The following is a 13106-nucleotide window of genomic DNA, read 5'->3' as shown; positions in this document are numbered from 1 at the left end:
GATACCACTCTAGATAAAAGCATGAAGTAATGTAGTGCCACTCAAACAGAACTGGGTCTGTAAGCAATTCTCTTCTGTAGGTTTCACAGGTATAGTTTTAGGTATGAAAACCTGAGTTGCCCAATATTGTTCAGTGGGGGCAGGAGTGAGCATCTAAGACTAAGCTGGACAGATCAAATTCCCATTTAAACTCAACATTCTCAGTGGCTTTATCCCTCACGTCTCTCTTACCTAAGTCTTTTTCAAGCTCAGTATCAAGTAGATGTTACTTTGTATTATGGCTCTTTCTTTGAGAAAGAAGTAATTCATCTATGTAGCTTTAGAAAAAAAGACAACTCATTTTTCCCACATTAATGAACTACCTCCCTAAGCACTGAATATACTGGCTCAGTGCAGGTATCACTGAAACAATATTGGAAAAGTAAACAAATGGGAGAATAACTGGTAAGATAAAGATGTTAGTTCAACAAACCATTAGGGAAGAGAAAAAGCATCTGGAGCCTAGAAGACTTCTGCACCATATGGAATGCTCACTACAGAATGCTGTGAAGGTTACCCATGAAAGTCCAGATCCTCTTACAGAAGCGTGTTGTATGATCAGTCCACAAAAGTACTGTGGTGTCTTCAATGCTGAGAAAGTACTAAATTAGAGTTGCACACAGAACCAGAGGTCGTATCTTACAGAGGGGAACATCTCTTAGCTCTGGGGTTCTCTTTGGATGCATATGCTGTCAAGCTGGTCCCTGTAAAGTGAGCTTTAGGCACATTAAGAGAAAATACTTACCATTTGTTAACAAAGTCTTGAAATTCAGAACCAAAAACACCATTGGGCAATTTTGGAGGTGGCTAAAAACAAAAGAGAAGAGTTGTTTAAAGCAGAATAAATACATGAGGCTGTACAACCTACCCAGAGATCTACCAGTTATATGTCTAATATCTGAGTAAAGGTGCAAACACAAATAATGCAGCCCTAGCACTTCCCAAGCCTTCTTTCAAAGCTGAGCTCTGAAGCAAGTGTCAGGCCGACCTCTGTCTCCATGCATATGAACAGAGCATGTGCTGCCATATGATTTACAAAAGTAAAGATGCTCAGTTTATTACTGGTTAATTTTGGTCATTACTTACTGATAGCTACTGGATTTTACATGTTTCCATAATAAATCAGACTAGTTTGTGTTTGTGTTTTTATTATTGTTTTTAAACACACATACCTCAATGGGGTTAACACAGCCCTGAGATGTGATTAAAGAAGGCTCAGAGCAGTCTACAGTGATTAGCATCGTGTTATTCTCCTTACTACTAATCCCCAGTTTGGGGGAATGGAAGACACCCTGCATGGTATTATTTCCATAATCCTTTTGATCTGAATATTCAGTCCCAGGGAATGAATTTGTTCAGATTTATAACTCAAAATGAGTTTTCAGATACTATATAAACCTGCATATTATTGTCTTGTTTTCCAAGCATTTGCTCTAGGGTCAGCATGAAGTTTTCATTCTTACACCATGGGTCCTACAAGCACTTGCACTTCTGATTACTTGTAAGTGCAGACTTGAGATGCAGCCTGCAGTGGGTTACTGGTGTGCAGGCCTTGACACAGCAGCTGATGCTGAAGATCCCTTGCACTATGCCAGAGGCAGCAGAACATAATCTTGTCAAATTCTCAGATTTAGTGACCTCAGCTTAGAGTGACCTCCTCAGAGAAGCTACAAGATCATGACACCATAGTATCTTAAGTAACTCAAAGCTAACACTATTCCAAGACTTAATGCCTTCACATTAAGCATTATGTAACGTACAAAATAAATTTGTACCGTGAGAGAACAGTGCATGCAGCCAAGGAGCAGAAGCAGTTACTAGTATTTTTCAGCAGCAGAAACAAGTAAGAGCTAGTCTTTGCAGACACCAACTGTGCTTTTTAGATAAGTGGCAGATGCATCATTTTATAATTTATTCACCTTGAACAACTGTTATCCAGCTGTTATAACTGATAACTAACACAAGCTTTTTTTTTTTTGATAGACACAGGTAGTGAACTCGTGAATAATGAATTTCCGTGGCATTTGCAAAAATACAGAAAACAGACCATCAATTCTGACGTACTACTCTCTTAACTAGCCTTGTAGCTTAGATATCTGAAAGACAGTCTTATGAATCAGCGTATTTTCTTTCAAGGTGTTATAAATAACAGTTTTGTATATGCTTGATTGTACTGTGTGCTATTAAATCTAACAGGTTGTGTGATCCAGGCTGGAAAACCCATAAAGCTACTTAACAAGGGTGTAAAAGAACAAGCTAAACCATCCCAAAGAATAATTTAAATTCAAGCTGACACAGAAAACAAGGATGTCTGTCATACTGCAGTAATAAAAGATCACAAGACCTGACGTACCATAATCCTAACCCCACACCCACTCAAATTCTGGAACACTTTAAAAGTTTACAATTAAATTGGTACAAGTGCAAGTAATTGCTTACCTCATTGACGATGTAATCAAGGAGTTCAAAGATTGCCATTGGCGGCCTGCTGTCTGGTCCATAGGCTAAGAAGAAATTTTGGAAGCAGAAAAATACAGTGTTACTCTCCACCAGAGGCAGGGGTGCTTTAAAAAGCTAACAGTCATAGATTTAATTCTTCTATGGTGGACTTGCTGGGCACCTAGTAAACTTACAGAGAAGTGGAACAGCAACAAAGTAATGCTTTCATGCAAGGAGAAACTATTATTTTTGAGTTAATCCAAATCATTAACTTCACTTCCTAATAGGAAGTCTTCCTATTGTACTTGGATCATACTGCATCTTAAAGAGATGAACCACATCAACAGAACACGTCTTAACGGTGTTCATGAACAGCCTGGTTATTAGCAAAAGCACATTTGGCCCTTGATTTTCAAGCTCAAATAGGAAGACTCATAGTAAGACTTAACCAGGTGCCCAGTGCAATCCTGTTCGTTTGAAATTTTAAAGTCATGCTATGCAAATCAATACTAGGTAAGGAAATAAAAAAAACATTCTAACAGATTTTATATCTTACCATTGGAAACCTCAACTTAGTTCCAAATGACTTTAAGATGCTGTAAAAGTGCCTCAGTGGTACAGATGAAAAGCTACTTAGTAGGAGTTACATTGACACTTTTTTTTTAATTGGTTTATAGCAAATATAAAAATATTTGCCTCACGTCGGAACTTACAGCTCACTGGTCGACCAGGTGTTCTTTGCCTGGGTGAGGTCTCAGCAACTGGAGAATCTCCCTCCACTGGGCAGCCAAACATTAACTCGAGCTCCTTAGAGTCAGGAGGAGGAATCGGGTATCTGCCAATGGCCATTTCTACCAGTGACAACCCCATACTCCATATATCTGATTGCACAGAATAATGAGTTCCCTGTAGTCTTTCCGGCTAGGAAAATAAAGAAAGAAAGAAAGGGGACACAGTAAAATACCATAACAAAAAGGAAAAAATAGAAATTGCATTCTGTTATAGTATGGATAAAGTGAGAGATGAAGCCCCAACTTACTAGTGTGGCATGTGCCAACGAGCAAAGTACCTTTATTTAAATCTCAGCTAAAGTTCCAGAATCTTCAGAAACTTTGTATACAACCATTACAAATAAACCTGGGACTTAAAAACCATGCCATTATGTTGCTGCTTTATTCCTTTAAGATGGCATCTCAATGTTGCAATTATTCATAGTAATGGAATAATTAAAGAATAAGGAAACAGAACTAGTATTGGTAACTAAACATTCACCTTGCTTCCCTGAGAAGCCCTGCTTGGTCTTATGCTTTGAGAAAAAGAGGGAAAGTGATTTTATGGATTCTACGTGGGTCTCTACGTGGTGCTCTAGCAATAATCCTGTGGTTTGTGACACTTCTCAGCTGATACCATTCTCATAGGTCCCTACAGCAGAAATGCATTTATGCAAGGCACGCATACTTCAGTTTTAGATCCATATTCAAATAATTTTTAAATAAACTACTGACCTCTATAATCCACTGAAACAATAAAACATAACACTGAAGTTGAATGACCAAGTCTTATGCGGTGCACAGACTTTTCCTAGAGGTATAATGACTGGAACAGATTATATATATAAAGACAGGAAGATAGATGCCTGTTGCGTTAAGTTAAACCACCTGCAACTTATGAGCTGACCACCACCAATGTAACAGGCTTAAGTTTTTCTAAGGAAAAAAACAAAACTTGAGTGGGATGAACAAAAGCAAATTCAGGAGAGGTTATATATGCAGGCTAATATAATTGTTACGAAAGTGTATGCAGGTAAGACAACAGATTCAGCTAAAAATAGATTGTGCATTGTTTTTACGTGACTTAGACATTGGAAAGAGACTTAGCAATGCTTTTTTGGGCATCAGTCGAATTATGATGGAAACCATACATGAATACCCCAATCGTATCGCTCCAAAGAGTCTCAGTTCTCCTCAGCATAATCATCTTCTTTTTCCTGTCTAGAGAACTGTAACAAGATTAACCCTAAACTAACTCCTCTTGCCTAGTTTTTGTACTTATTCTATCAGTACTCTTAGATGCTAAAGGTATTTTCTTCAACATTGAGTATATTGATCTACGTCATCCTTTGATCTGTTTTTTACCGAGACTCTTCAAAGAAAATAATCACTTTTCTGTTCTTTTTAAAAAAAAATCAAAATAATTTTACAAAAATCGTGCAGACTCCGGTTCACATGCATATTTGGAAAACTTGAAGCATTCTCATAGAACATAAGAATACAGTATTACTGTAAAGTCCTTCCCTTTGCAATAATGGGCAACAGTTTTGTTAAATCCATTTTGTAGCATTTGTTAAGGTTACACGTGAATCCTCTCCAGTGTCCCACCTCAGCAAGTTTTTAACTATTTGGGTAAACTACATGATTGCTAGGCAATTGATAAAGATGCCCAGACAGGAGGATACATATGTTTTCATAAAATTTCTAGTGCTGCACAAAACATTTAAAATCCAGAAAATATATTAGTTAATTAATTTTGATTATACACACCTTCATATAGTAGAACATGATGTTCTTTGGCATATAACAATTCTCTAGCTATCATTGGAAAAACAATGCTAAGGGAGAAAGATACTGCAGGAAAAGGTACTTCAGAGACTATTGGAAGAATAGTATCACCGACACAGCTTGGTCTGTGACATATGGTGACAGAGCACAAAGCTGAATCTGTTTTAGAAAAAAAAACTGATGAAAACTGAAGGCAGGTAGCACTCTGCTCTCACTCTTTCTACTAGAAGAAAAAGGGAAAGCCAGTAGTATGCTGAAGGTTTACAAGAGATGGACTTTTTTTGCGTGCTATTAGCAACAGTCCCTAAGTGTATGTGGGAACATAAGCCACAGTTATTTCAAGTATGTTACCCATATTAAACGACAAAAAAAGAAAAGACTGTCTTTGATGTTGAAAAGCAGGTCCCACGCTGAGCAGAAGCAGCATTATTATGCTTTTTTCCTTTTGAGTTTAAGCCCACACAGTTTCAATCCTACAGCAGGATCTCTGCACACTCTGGTTTTATGAAGTAATTGGCGTTATGCTGAACAGGTGAGTACATTAGAATGAGAGATCTGTTATTTCCATTAGCACTGAATTCACATAATGCAAAGAGCTCCTCTGAAATGCAAGTTTCAAGGTACTGCTCCTGAACAGGAACAAAGAACTGTGTAAGTAGTCCCAGATTAGCTGCCATGGCCTTGTCCACACCAGCCACTCCCATACTTTTCCTTGCTGCTAGAGCCAGATTGGGTTCCCAGGAGCAGTTACAACAGAACCCCTAATGAGGCAGCAGCTTGCCTAAGTGACTGTAGCTAAATGCTGGAGTGGAAAGAACTGGATTTAATAAGAACAAGATATAAATACTGTTTTTCCAGAGATGTATGAACACAAAACCTAAACACATTAACCAATTGGATTCTGCAATGTGGATGTGATTGCATCTCTTCAGTAGTGTTATGAAAATATTCCTGTCGCAAGAAAAGCCAAGCAACATGTTCTTCCTCCCCCCGCCCCCAATCTGATATGATACTGGCATATGCCTGGAATGCAGGAAGTGAAATAAAAACTATGAACGTAGCAGAGGTAACAGCAACAGTTGGTTTCTTGTTTGATTACTGGAATCGTGATAACTCTACCATAATGTATAGTAAACTCAAAGCTGTAAAATCTGTACTTACAGACATGTAGGAGCGTGTGCCAACAAACGAGTTTGCCATAGAATCTATCAGTTGTCCACTGACACCAAAATCACAAAGCTTGATTTCACCTCTAGAGTTTACCAAAATGTTAGATGGTTTAACATCTGGAAAAAAATGAATGGATGATTTATAACTATAACAGATAAAATGGGAAATTTGACAATGAAAGTAACATGAGAGGTGAGAATTATCATGTGTCTCCCTTTGTCCCCTTCTAACTATCCCGTAACTCCTATCCCTTCTCTGGGAATACTCAGAGAAGAGATCTGGTTCCCTACCCAGACCCAATTCGTGGGCTCTTTTTAAATATACATAAGTGTAAATAAACTTCTTAAAACACAAGTGCAAAAAGCCTGTTGGTTTTAAGTTTGGATTTTACCCACCTTCTTGGCTTTCAAGTACTATGTTTGTGCATCTACAGCTTCCTTGCAACAACTAATATTTGGCATATGCTGACATACCAACCTAACTACTCATTATTGATGTTCTTCTGCCTAGAAATAACCAAGAAACCCTGTAAAAATTTTTAAACAAAATTCATTGAACTTCAGCAGCTACTCCATCATCCCTGACTTAAAATTTGGGTGCATATAAACAAAAAAAATGTTTTTGCTATAAGATGTTTTAAAACACTCCTGAAAAAATAAGCTAGCCTATTATTGCAGTGCTACACTTAAAATACCTGGAGATTGTTTACCTGTGACAGAACCCCTTTGCGATTTTAAATCCATCACTACCTAAATGGAAACTTAATGAGGGCCAATGGTAACTATGCAACTAATAACAGCTATTTGTGAATGCATAGGTACTCAGAACAGTCTAGCATTTCTTTGCTAGGTGTAAGAAGTGTGTGGGTTTTTTTTCGCCAAAATATATCTTGTTGCTTTTCTGGTCTTTACCAGTGGTGCATTATCCAGAGAAGTAATCAGTAGCTCACAATTGCAAAGCTACAGGTCAACAATAAAAGGAGGGCACTATAAGTTATTTTGACGGAAGCAATCAGCTCATGGTATCAGAATTTCACTTTAGTCTCTGCTATTCGAGAGCAGATCCAGAAGTCCGGAGCCTATAGACTATTTTCATTTGCTTTTCCACTTTTAGACACAAATAAACTCCAGGTAGCTTTCATTTTGGTGACTGCAGAACTGACCTTTGTTTGCCATGTCAACGGGATGTCACTGGAAAGATGGTACTAACGTGAATCCTCCTCACTAGGAAGAGATCCCCGTGCAGGAGGTTATGCCTCACTGAGCAAGATCCACCAAGATCGAAAACGGAGACGAAATATTTTATCTGTTTAACCCCCCCAGCCCACTTTCAAAGGACAAACCAAAGCTTCTATAAATAAGTTATTTACTTCTGTAAACTGTGGCTACGTTTTCTGGCTCCTGAAATCACCTTTCTAATACAGGAAACAAACTGTCCAGGCACACTGGAAACAAGGGTTTGTGCTGATCTTGCACACGAGTTCCTCTAGGCTCCGCTCTAGCACAGGGAGCCTACAGCTCATCCACTTCACTTGGAGCAAGCATCGGCCCACAGGAAGCCCATGCAGTCAGTGATCTAGAACTACCCCCTGGCCTCAACACAACAGATTCATGTCTGCATACACCTTCCTTCTCCTGGAAGAAACAAACAAACAAACAAAAAAACTACCTGGCAAGAACAGTTGGGATACATGAAAGATGGGCATGTATTTTGTGTGTACTCCTTTTAACTCCACATCCCTGGGAAAGTAACTAGCTTATCAACACTGCTCAGTGCACTTTCCTCCCATACAAGTAACAAAGGCACTGGGCAGGTTGTGGGGCCGTTTACCAGGTAGGAACCACAATGTCAAACACTGGTTAATGGAGCAGGGAGCTCTCGTACAGGCACAGGACTTCAGCAGAGGGAGGGACTTTAGAAGGCCTTTAGACCTACAGCTCTACCTTCTGCAAGTTCTACCTTCTTTATGCAAGTTTTGACCATTTGTAGAGACCTCACCACAAGCACACTTCTCAATGAAAAGGAAAAATCTACTCTAGGAGCTTGTCCTGTTTAAAATTTCATTAGGGAAAAAAAAAAACGGTTTTGTTGGTGCAGAGAAGCAGACAGCAGAAATACAATACTCCCAGCTACACAGGAATCTTCACCTAAAGTTCTGTGTAAAAGCAAAGCAGAAAAGAGTGTTTGCAAAATACACAGAAAGCACTGCAGAGCCTGGACAACTTCTCCAGGCCATGTTTATGTTTGGACTGCACACCTATGTACCTCTGCCAGTTTGATTCAGAACATGGAGACGTCCCCACTTACCTCTGCAGCTCATGAATATTTCACGTTCATAACTAAAGGGCAAGATCCCATCAGCATTCCACTGCCAACGAACCAAATGACGCTCTGGAAGTTTCACATTCTAGAAACCACCTGGTCTTTTGAAGACTTAACTTTTACCTTCAGTGTTTGTCTAGCTTATAATCACATGCTGCAGCTTTCTTACAATAGCACAGCAAACCATGACTGCTCACCGACGTTTATATAAAGTCTGCCTCTCCCTGAGCATTTCAATTCTTCTCTCAAGGCCCCCAGTGTGATCAGAAAGTGCTGTTAGGAACGCTGCTGTCTTTCCACTCTAAACGCAGCTTGCTATGCTATTTTAACTCCAGAGTGCCTAAGCTCTTAAGCAGTTTCTCTGGAAACCAAAATAAAGCAAAATGAAACAGGAACACCAAGGCATCCTTCACAACGTACGCTTAACTTGTAAGAAAAAGACAAGTCTCAAAAGGAAGATCAAATGTGCTACAGAAGCAAGGTATCTAAGTTCTAAGCATGAAAGGACATTGCTTGCATCACTCCATACCGTCCAGAAGCAGAGCTGTGCAATTCTAGGGACACCCTTAGCCAGTCCAGATGCACAGATATACGACACCGAAGAGGGAGCTAGTTAATAAAAAAAAAGGCTTCTGAGTTTATAGGATGTCAAGTACTGTCTGTAAGAAGTACACCTCCCCTGCCTGAGCCTTGCTCTCCCTCACAGGAAGAAAGTCAGTTCATTCCGAAAGAATGAAGGCTCAGAACATGATCATAGCAACATCAGGCAAGAGTATTTTATTTTGTATGTGGCAGTTGGGTAGCTGAACTTGAGTGTATTTATCTTGCAGCGCATTATTGGTATCTTCCAAGCACCCAAATATTTAAAAGAAAGTTCATCCCTGTTTGCCACAAGTTCAGCAGTACGAGTGTCCTCTGGATATTCAGAGAAACACAGCCCAGACCTCCAAGACAGAGGAGTGACATCATGGACATTAAAGTCAAAAAAAAAAAAAAAAAAAAAAGATGACTTAGCAAACTACAAGGTCAATGTATAAACATAACCAGGAGCTTCTTACCATCTTTCCCCCATTATGATTTCTGTTTTTAAGTAAACTCCCAGGACTGGATCTTAGGAGAATGACCTAGGAACCAGCGCACTGGAACAGCCCCTTGGCAGCACCCTGCTGTACTGCACCTCCTGCCCTGAAGCTGCTGGCTACAGCTGGAGCTCAGAAATCTCAGAGCACTTCTGATGCAGGAGGAGGTTTTTCCAGAGGAAATTACACCCCTGACTGTGTTCACGAAGAACTAAACTTACCTTCTGATTAATTTATAGTATTTTTATTCACCCAGAGGAAAAAAAAAGAAAAAAGTTTGTATTAAAAACCTACTATAACATACCTTGCAATTAGGGAGAGGCCATTTCCTTCCTTGTCATTTGGTGCCTTCTGGTATTAACCAAAGGTAAACAGGAGCACAGAAGTCGCATTTTCTGTACCATTTTTTGTATCATTCACTATTACAAATATATTCAACTGAACAGGAACTAGTATGAGGATATCTACTACAGTCATGCTCCTTGCCCCCTTTCTTTTTCTGTGCCGGTTTTGTATCCCCCAATTTATTTCTCAGAAGCTTTGCGATTTCTGTCATGGCTTTTCAGAGAACCAAAACAAAGCATGATAGTCCAGATGAGCTAACCGTCTATAAAAAGATTTTTCCATTCCTTCCTTAATAACCCCTAATGACTTCTTCCTTGAGCTGTCTGCAATGACATGTGAATACTTTTCCTCAGAGGTCACAGCTAGTTCAGGACTCGTCTGTGCGTGTGAGCACTAAGCTGAACCTCATGATGAGCAGCAACTACATCCCACTGGGTTTTTGCTGTCCATTCTGGTTGTCACTACTTCTTAATCCAAGCAAATGCATCTCTTACCCAAGCAAATGCATCTCTTACCAGTTCTGCCAGTTTATTTTTTATTCCTTTCTTTCAGCTCAACATTATTTGGCAGTCTTGCATTCCATAAACTCTTTACCCTGAAATACTCTCTGGTGGGTTTTCCCCCTGTGGTGACACTGGCAAAATCCCCTTTGCACTAGCCACCTCTTACTGCTGTCAACCACACCGACACACAGAAATCTGACATCATAGACACAGAAGTCTCTACCATACAACAAAAGCAGTGAACATTTGATTTATAGAATATATATTCATGGGTGAGACTAATCAGGAAACCAAAGAAGAAGCAAGATGCCTACAAGTTTCAAAGGAGGAATTCTACACACAAACAATTCCTTACACTCCCCAAAATCTTATTTTATAGTCTTACATACTACCAGAACCATGTAACTGCATGCTTATTTGCTGGCTAGCTAACAGCTGTTACCTATGTAGAATAGTTTGTTTTGAAGATGGAAGCTCACATTTCACATCTTACTGTTAAAAGCCATTTTGTACTATCATCTACCTCTGCTCTTTCTGGAATGCTCAGTGGCCAGGTCATTACAAACTATTGCTGACATTGCAGTGTCACACACATAAAATGAATTAATGGAATTAATTCCTCCCTGAAAATAAGGTATCCCAAATCTTGCTCTCTTTTGATTTAAGAACAAGATTTTTTTGGCCTTTTTTCGCTACTTGCTCGTGTTTAGCGAGGATGTCTATTTTCAGGTCTCCCACTCTCACAACAAATACAACAAACCTTACTAAACCAAGCCCACCAGCTGCACATATTTTTCCCCGGGAACAGGATGAGTTCTAACAAACTGTACGTGCCAGATGCTGGTCACGCCATGTCAGTGCAGTATTAGATAATCACAGAGGGCCAAATATAGAGGCTAGAGAAAATAAAACAAATCTCCAACAATTACAACTGTGTCACCAAAATAATGCTGACCCACTTACACCAGAACTGTGCACTACTTATTTCAGCTAGGATTCTAGGAGGCACTCTGGAAAAATTAATTCTGCCAGAAAAACCTTCACCTGCACTAGAAGGGTTTTCCCAGGTGAACATTTTGATATCCTTGTAGGACAGACCGCGCTTCAGCTTAGCTTCACTAGGTAGCTCCCTTGAACCAGGGCCATATGATACCAAGAATTCTTAAATAAGAAATTAATAAAAAAGCCTAAGTAAAATGGCAATGTAAGATTTTTTTTTATTTTTTTTTTTTTAAGGTCAAGCTTCTAAGGTATCAAATAGCAGAGACGTCAGTACGTTTAGAGTGGTATTGGGCTTTGAAGCCAAATTTAGCATTTAAAGAGGCATTATCTAAGCACGTTCTGACAACACTAACCCCTACTGACACTATGTCAGTCTATATATTTTTAATGCCTGCCATTTTTTCACACGCCAGCACCCGTTAACCAGGGGGTACCACACAGCAGCCCAGCCCACACTCAGCTGAGCAGGCAGCCAGCCTGCAGGACTTCGCAGTGCAGGGCAGACCTTGCTCATAAGCCTGATGTGCAGAAAGCTGAACCAGGGCCTCCTCAACCACAAAAGCTGTGACAGCAAGCCCATGTACCAGCTTACGCGAGGCTCATCTTACATGGGGAGCCTACAAATAACACACACAGGGCACACTGCTGGACAGGACCGATGATAGGAACCGGAGAGCTTGTACGCAGCAGCTTACACTGCCAGGCACGGGCAATCCAGGAACATTGGAAGCAGCATAAGAGAGGAACTTGTTTGTCCACATACTCAAAGAGTAACCTCTAATGCAGCCACTGCTGTGAGGTTTCACTGTGCTTCAAATCCGATTGGCTGCGTTTTGGACGTCAGATTTACAGATTGCAGAACTGTTAAGAACTGCTGTTTCAACAGCCAGCTGAACAAGAGCAACCTAAAAAAATCCCTCAAGCAACCAACAAACAAACCACTGCTGTACCTGAACTGAGAACTACAAGATGCAACGTTCACTCTTCCAGTGTGCCCTAAAATAAGATGATCTTTCCCAGGAGTCTCCCTTAAACACTGAACTGAGACAAATAACTGTGCAATTACCATCAGAAATATCTAGAGTCCACCTCATCCAGCTTGTTTTTCCAGTAGAAAGCTATATCTGCTTTGTTGTTGTTTTTTTTTTTTTTAAATCCAACATTAACGTGTAATAAACACAGTCTATACTTCACATGCAAAGTGATCCACAATAGATTGCATTAACTGGGACTGCTAATTACTCTTTTTGGTCTGGCCAAACTCAGTGTCTGATGAAGACACTTACGATCTGAAGACTTGTCTCATATGGCACCAGACCCACTGAACGCATGGCATCGTTTATACACAAGGCACAAGTGCTGTTATTGAACAGTGCCATTCAAAGAAAAATATGAAGTGCTCCATCTCCAGTCTTCAATTTGAATTTATGCCAACAATAATGGTTTATAATCCATGCTTCAGATAGCAAAAATTGCAGACCAATGACAGCCATAGTAAGAGATAAAAGTCTGCCTTACACTACTCAAGAAAAATCCTCTGAACGAAAATCAGACTGAACCACAAAGAACACATCAAGGAAAAAAGTACATATTTTAACTTGAATAAAAAAAAAAAAAAAAGAAAACTTGCAATGCAAAATTTTATCTCA

At 39.6% G+C, this 13106-nt stretch overlaps 1 protein-coding gene across 1 annotated transcript in view; it reads right to left on the bottom strand.

Moving 5' to 3' along the window:
* MAP2K1 (mitogen-activated protein kinase kinase 1) overlaps positions 1-13106 on the bottom strand; it is a 36937-nt gene that overhangs the window by 2023 nt on the left and 21808 nt on the right. Inside the window, exons 6-9 of the mRNA XM_027465642.3 lie at positions 6198-6322; positions 3192-3399; positions 2479-2543; positions 785-846 (exon numbers count right to left, since the gene is read on the bottom strand). Coding sequence (XP_027321443.2) covers positions 785-846; positions 2479-2543; positions 3192-3399; positions 6198-6322 — 460 coding nt within the window. The remainder of the gene's footprint in view (positions 1-784; positions 847-2478; positions 2544-3191; positions 3400-6197; positions 6323-13106) is intronic.

Source organism: Anas platyrhynchos, chromosome 11 (assembly GCF_047663525.1).
Source record: "Anas platyrhynchos isolate ZD024472 breed Pekin duck chromosome 11, IASCAAS_PekinDuck_T2T, whole genome shotgun sequence".
Classification (NCBI taxonomy): Eukaryota; Metazoa; Chordata; class Aves; order Anseriformes; family Anatidae; genus Anas; species Anas platyrhynchos.
Note: the sequence above shows the minus strand (reverse complement) of the source record. Positions and strands in the feature narration are given on the sequence as shown.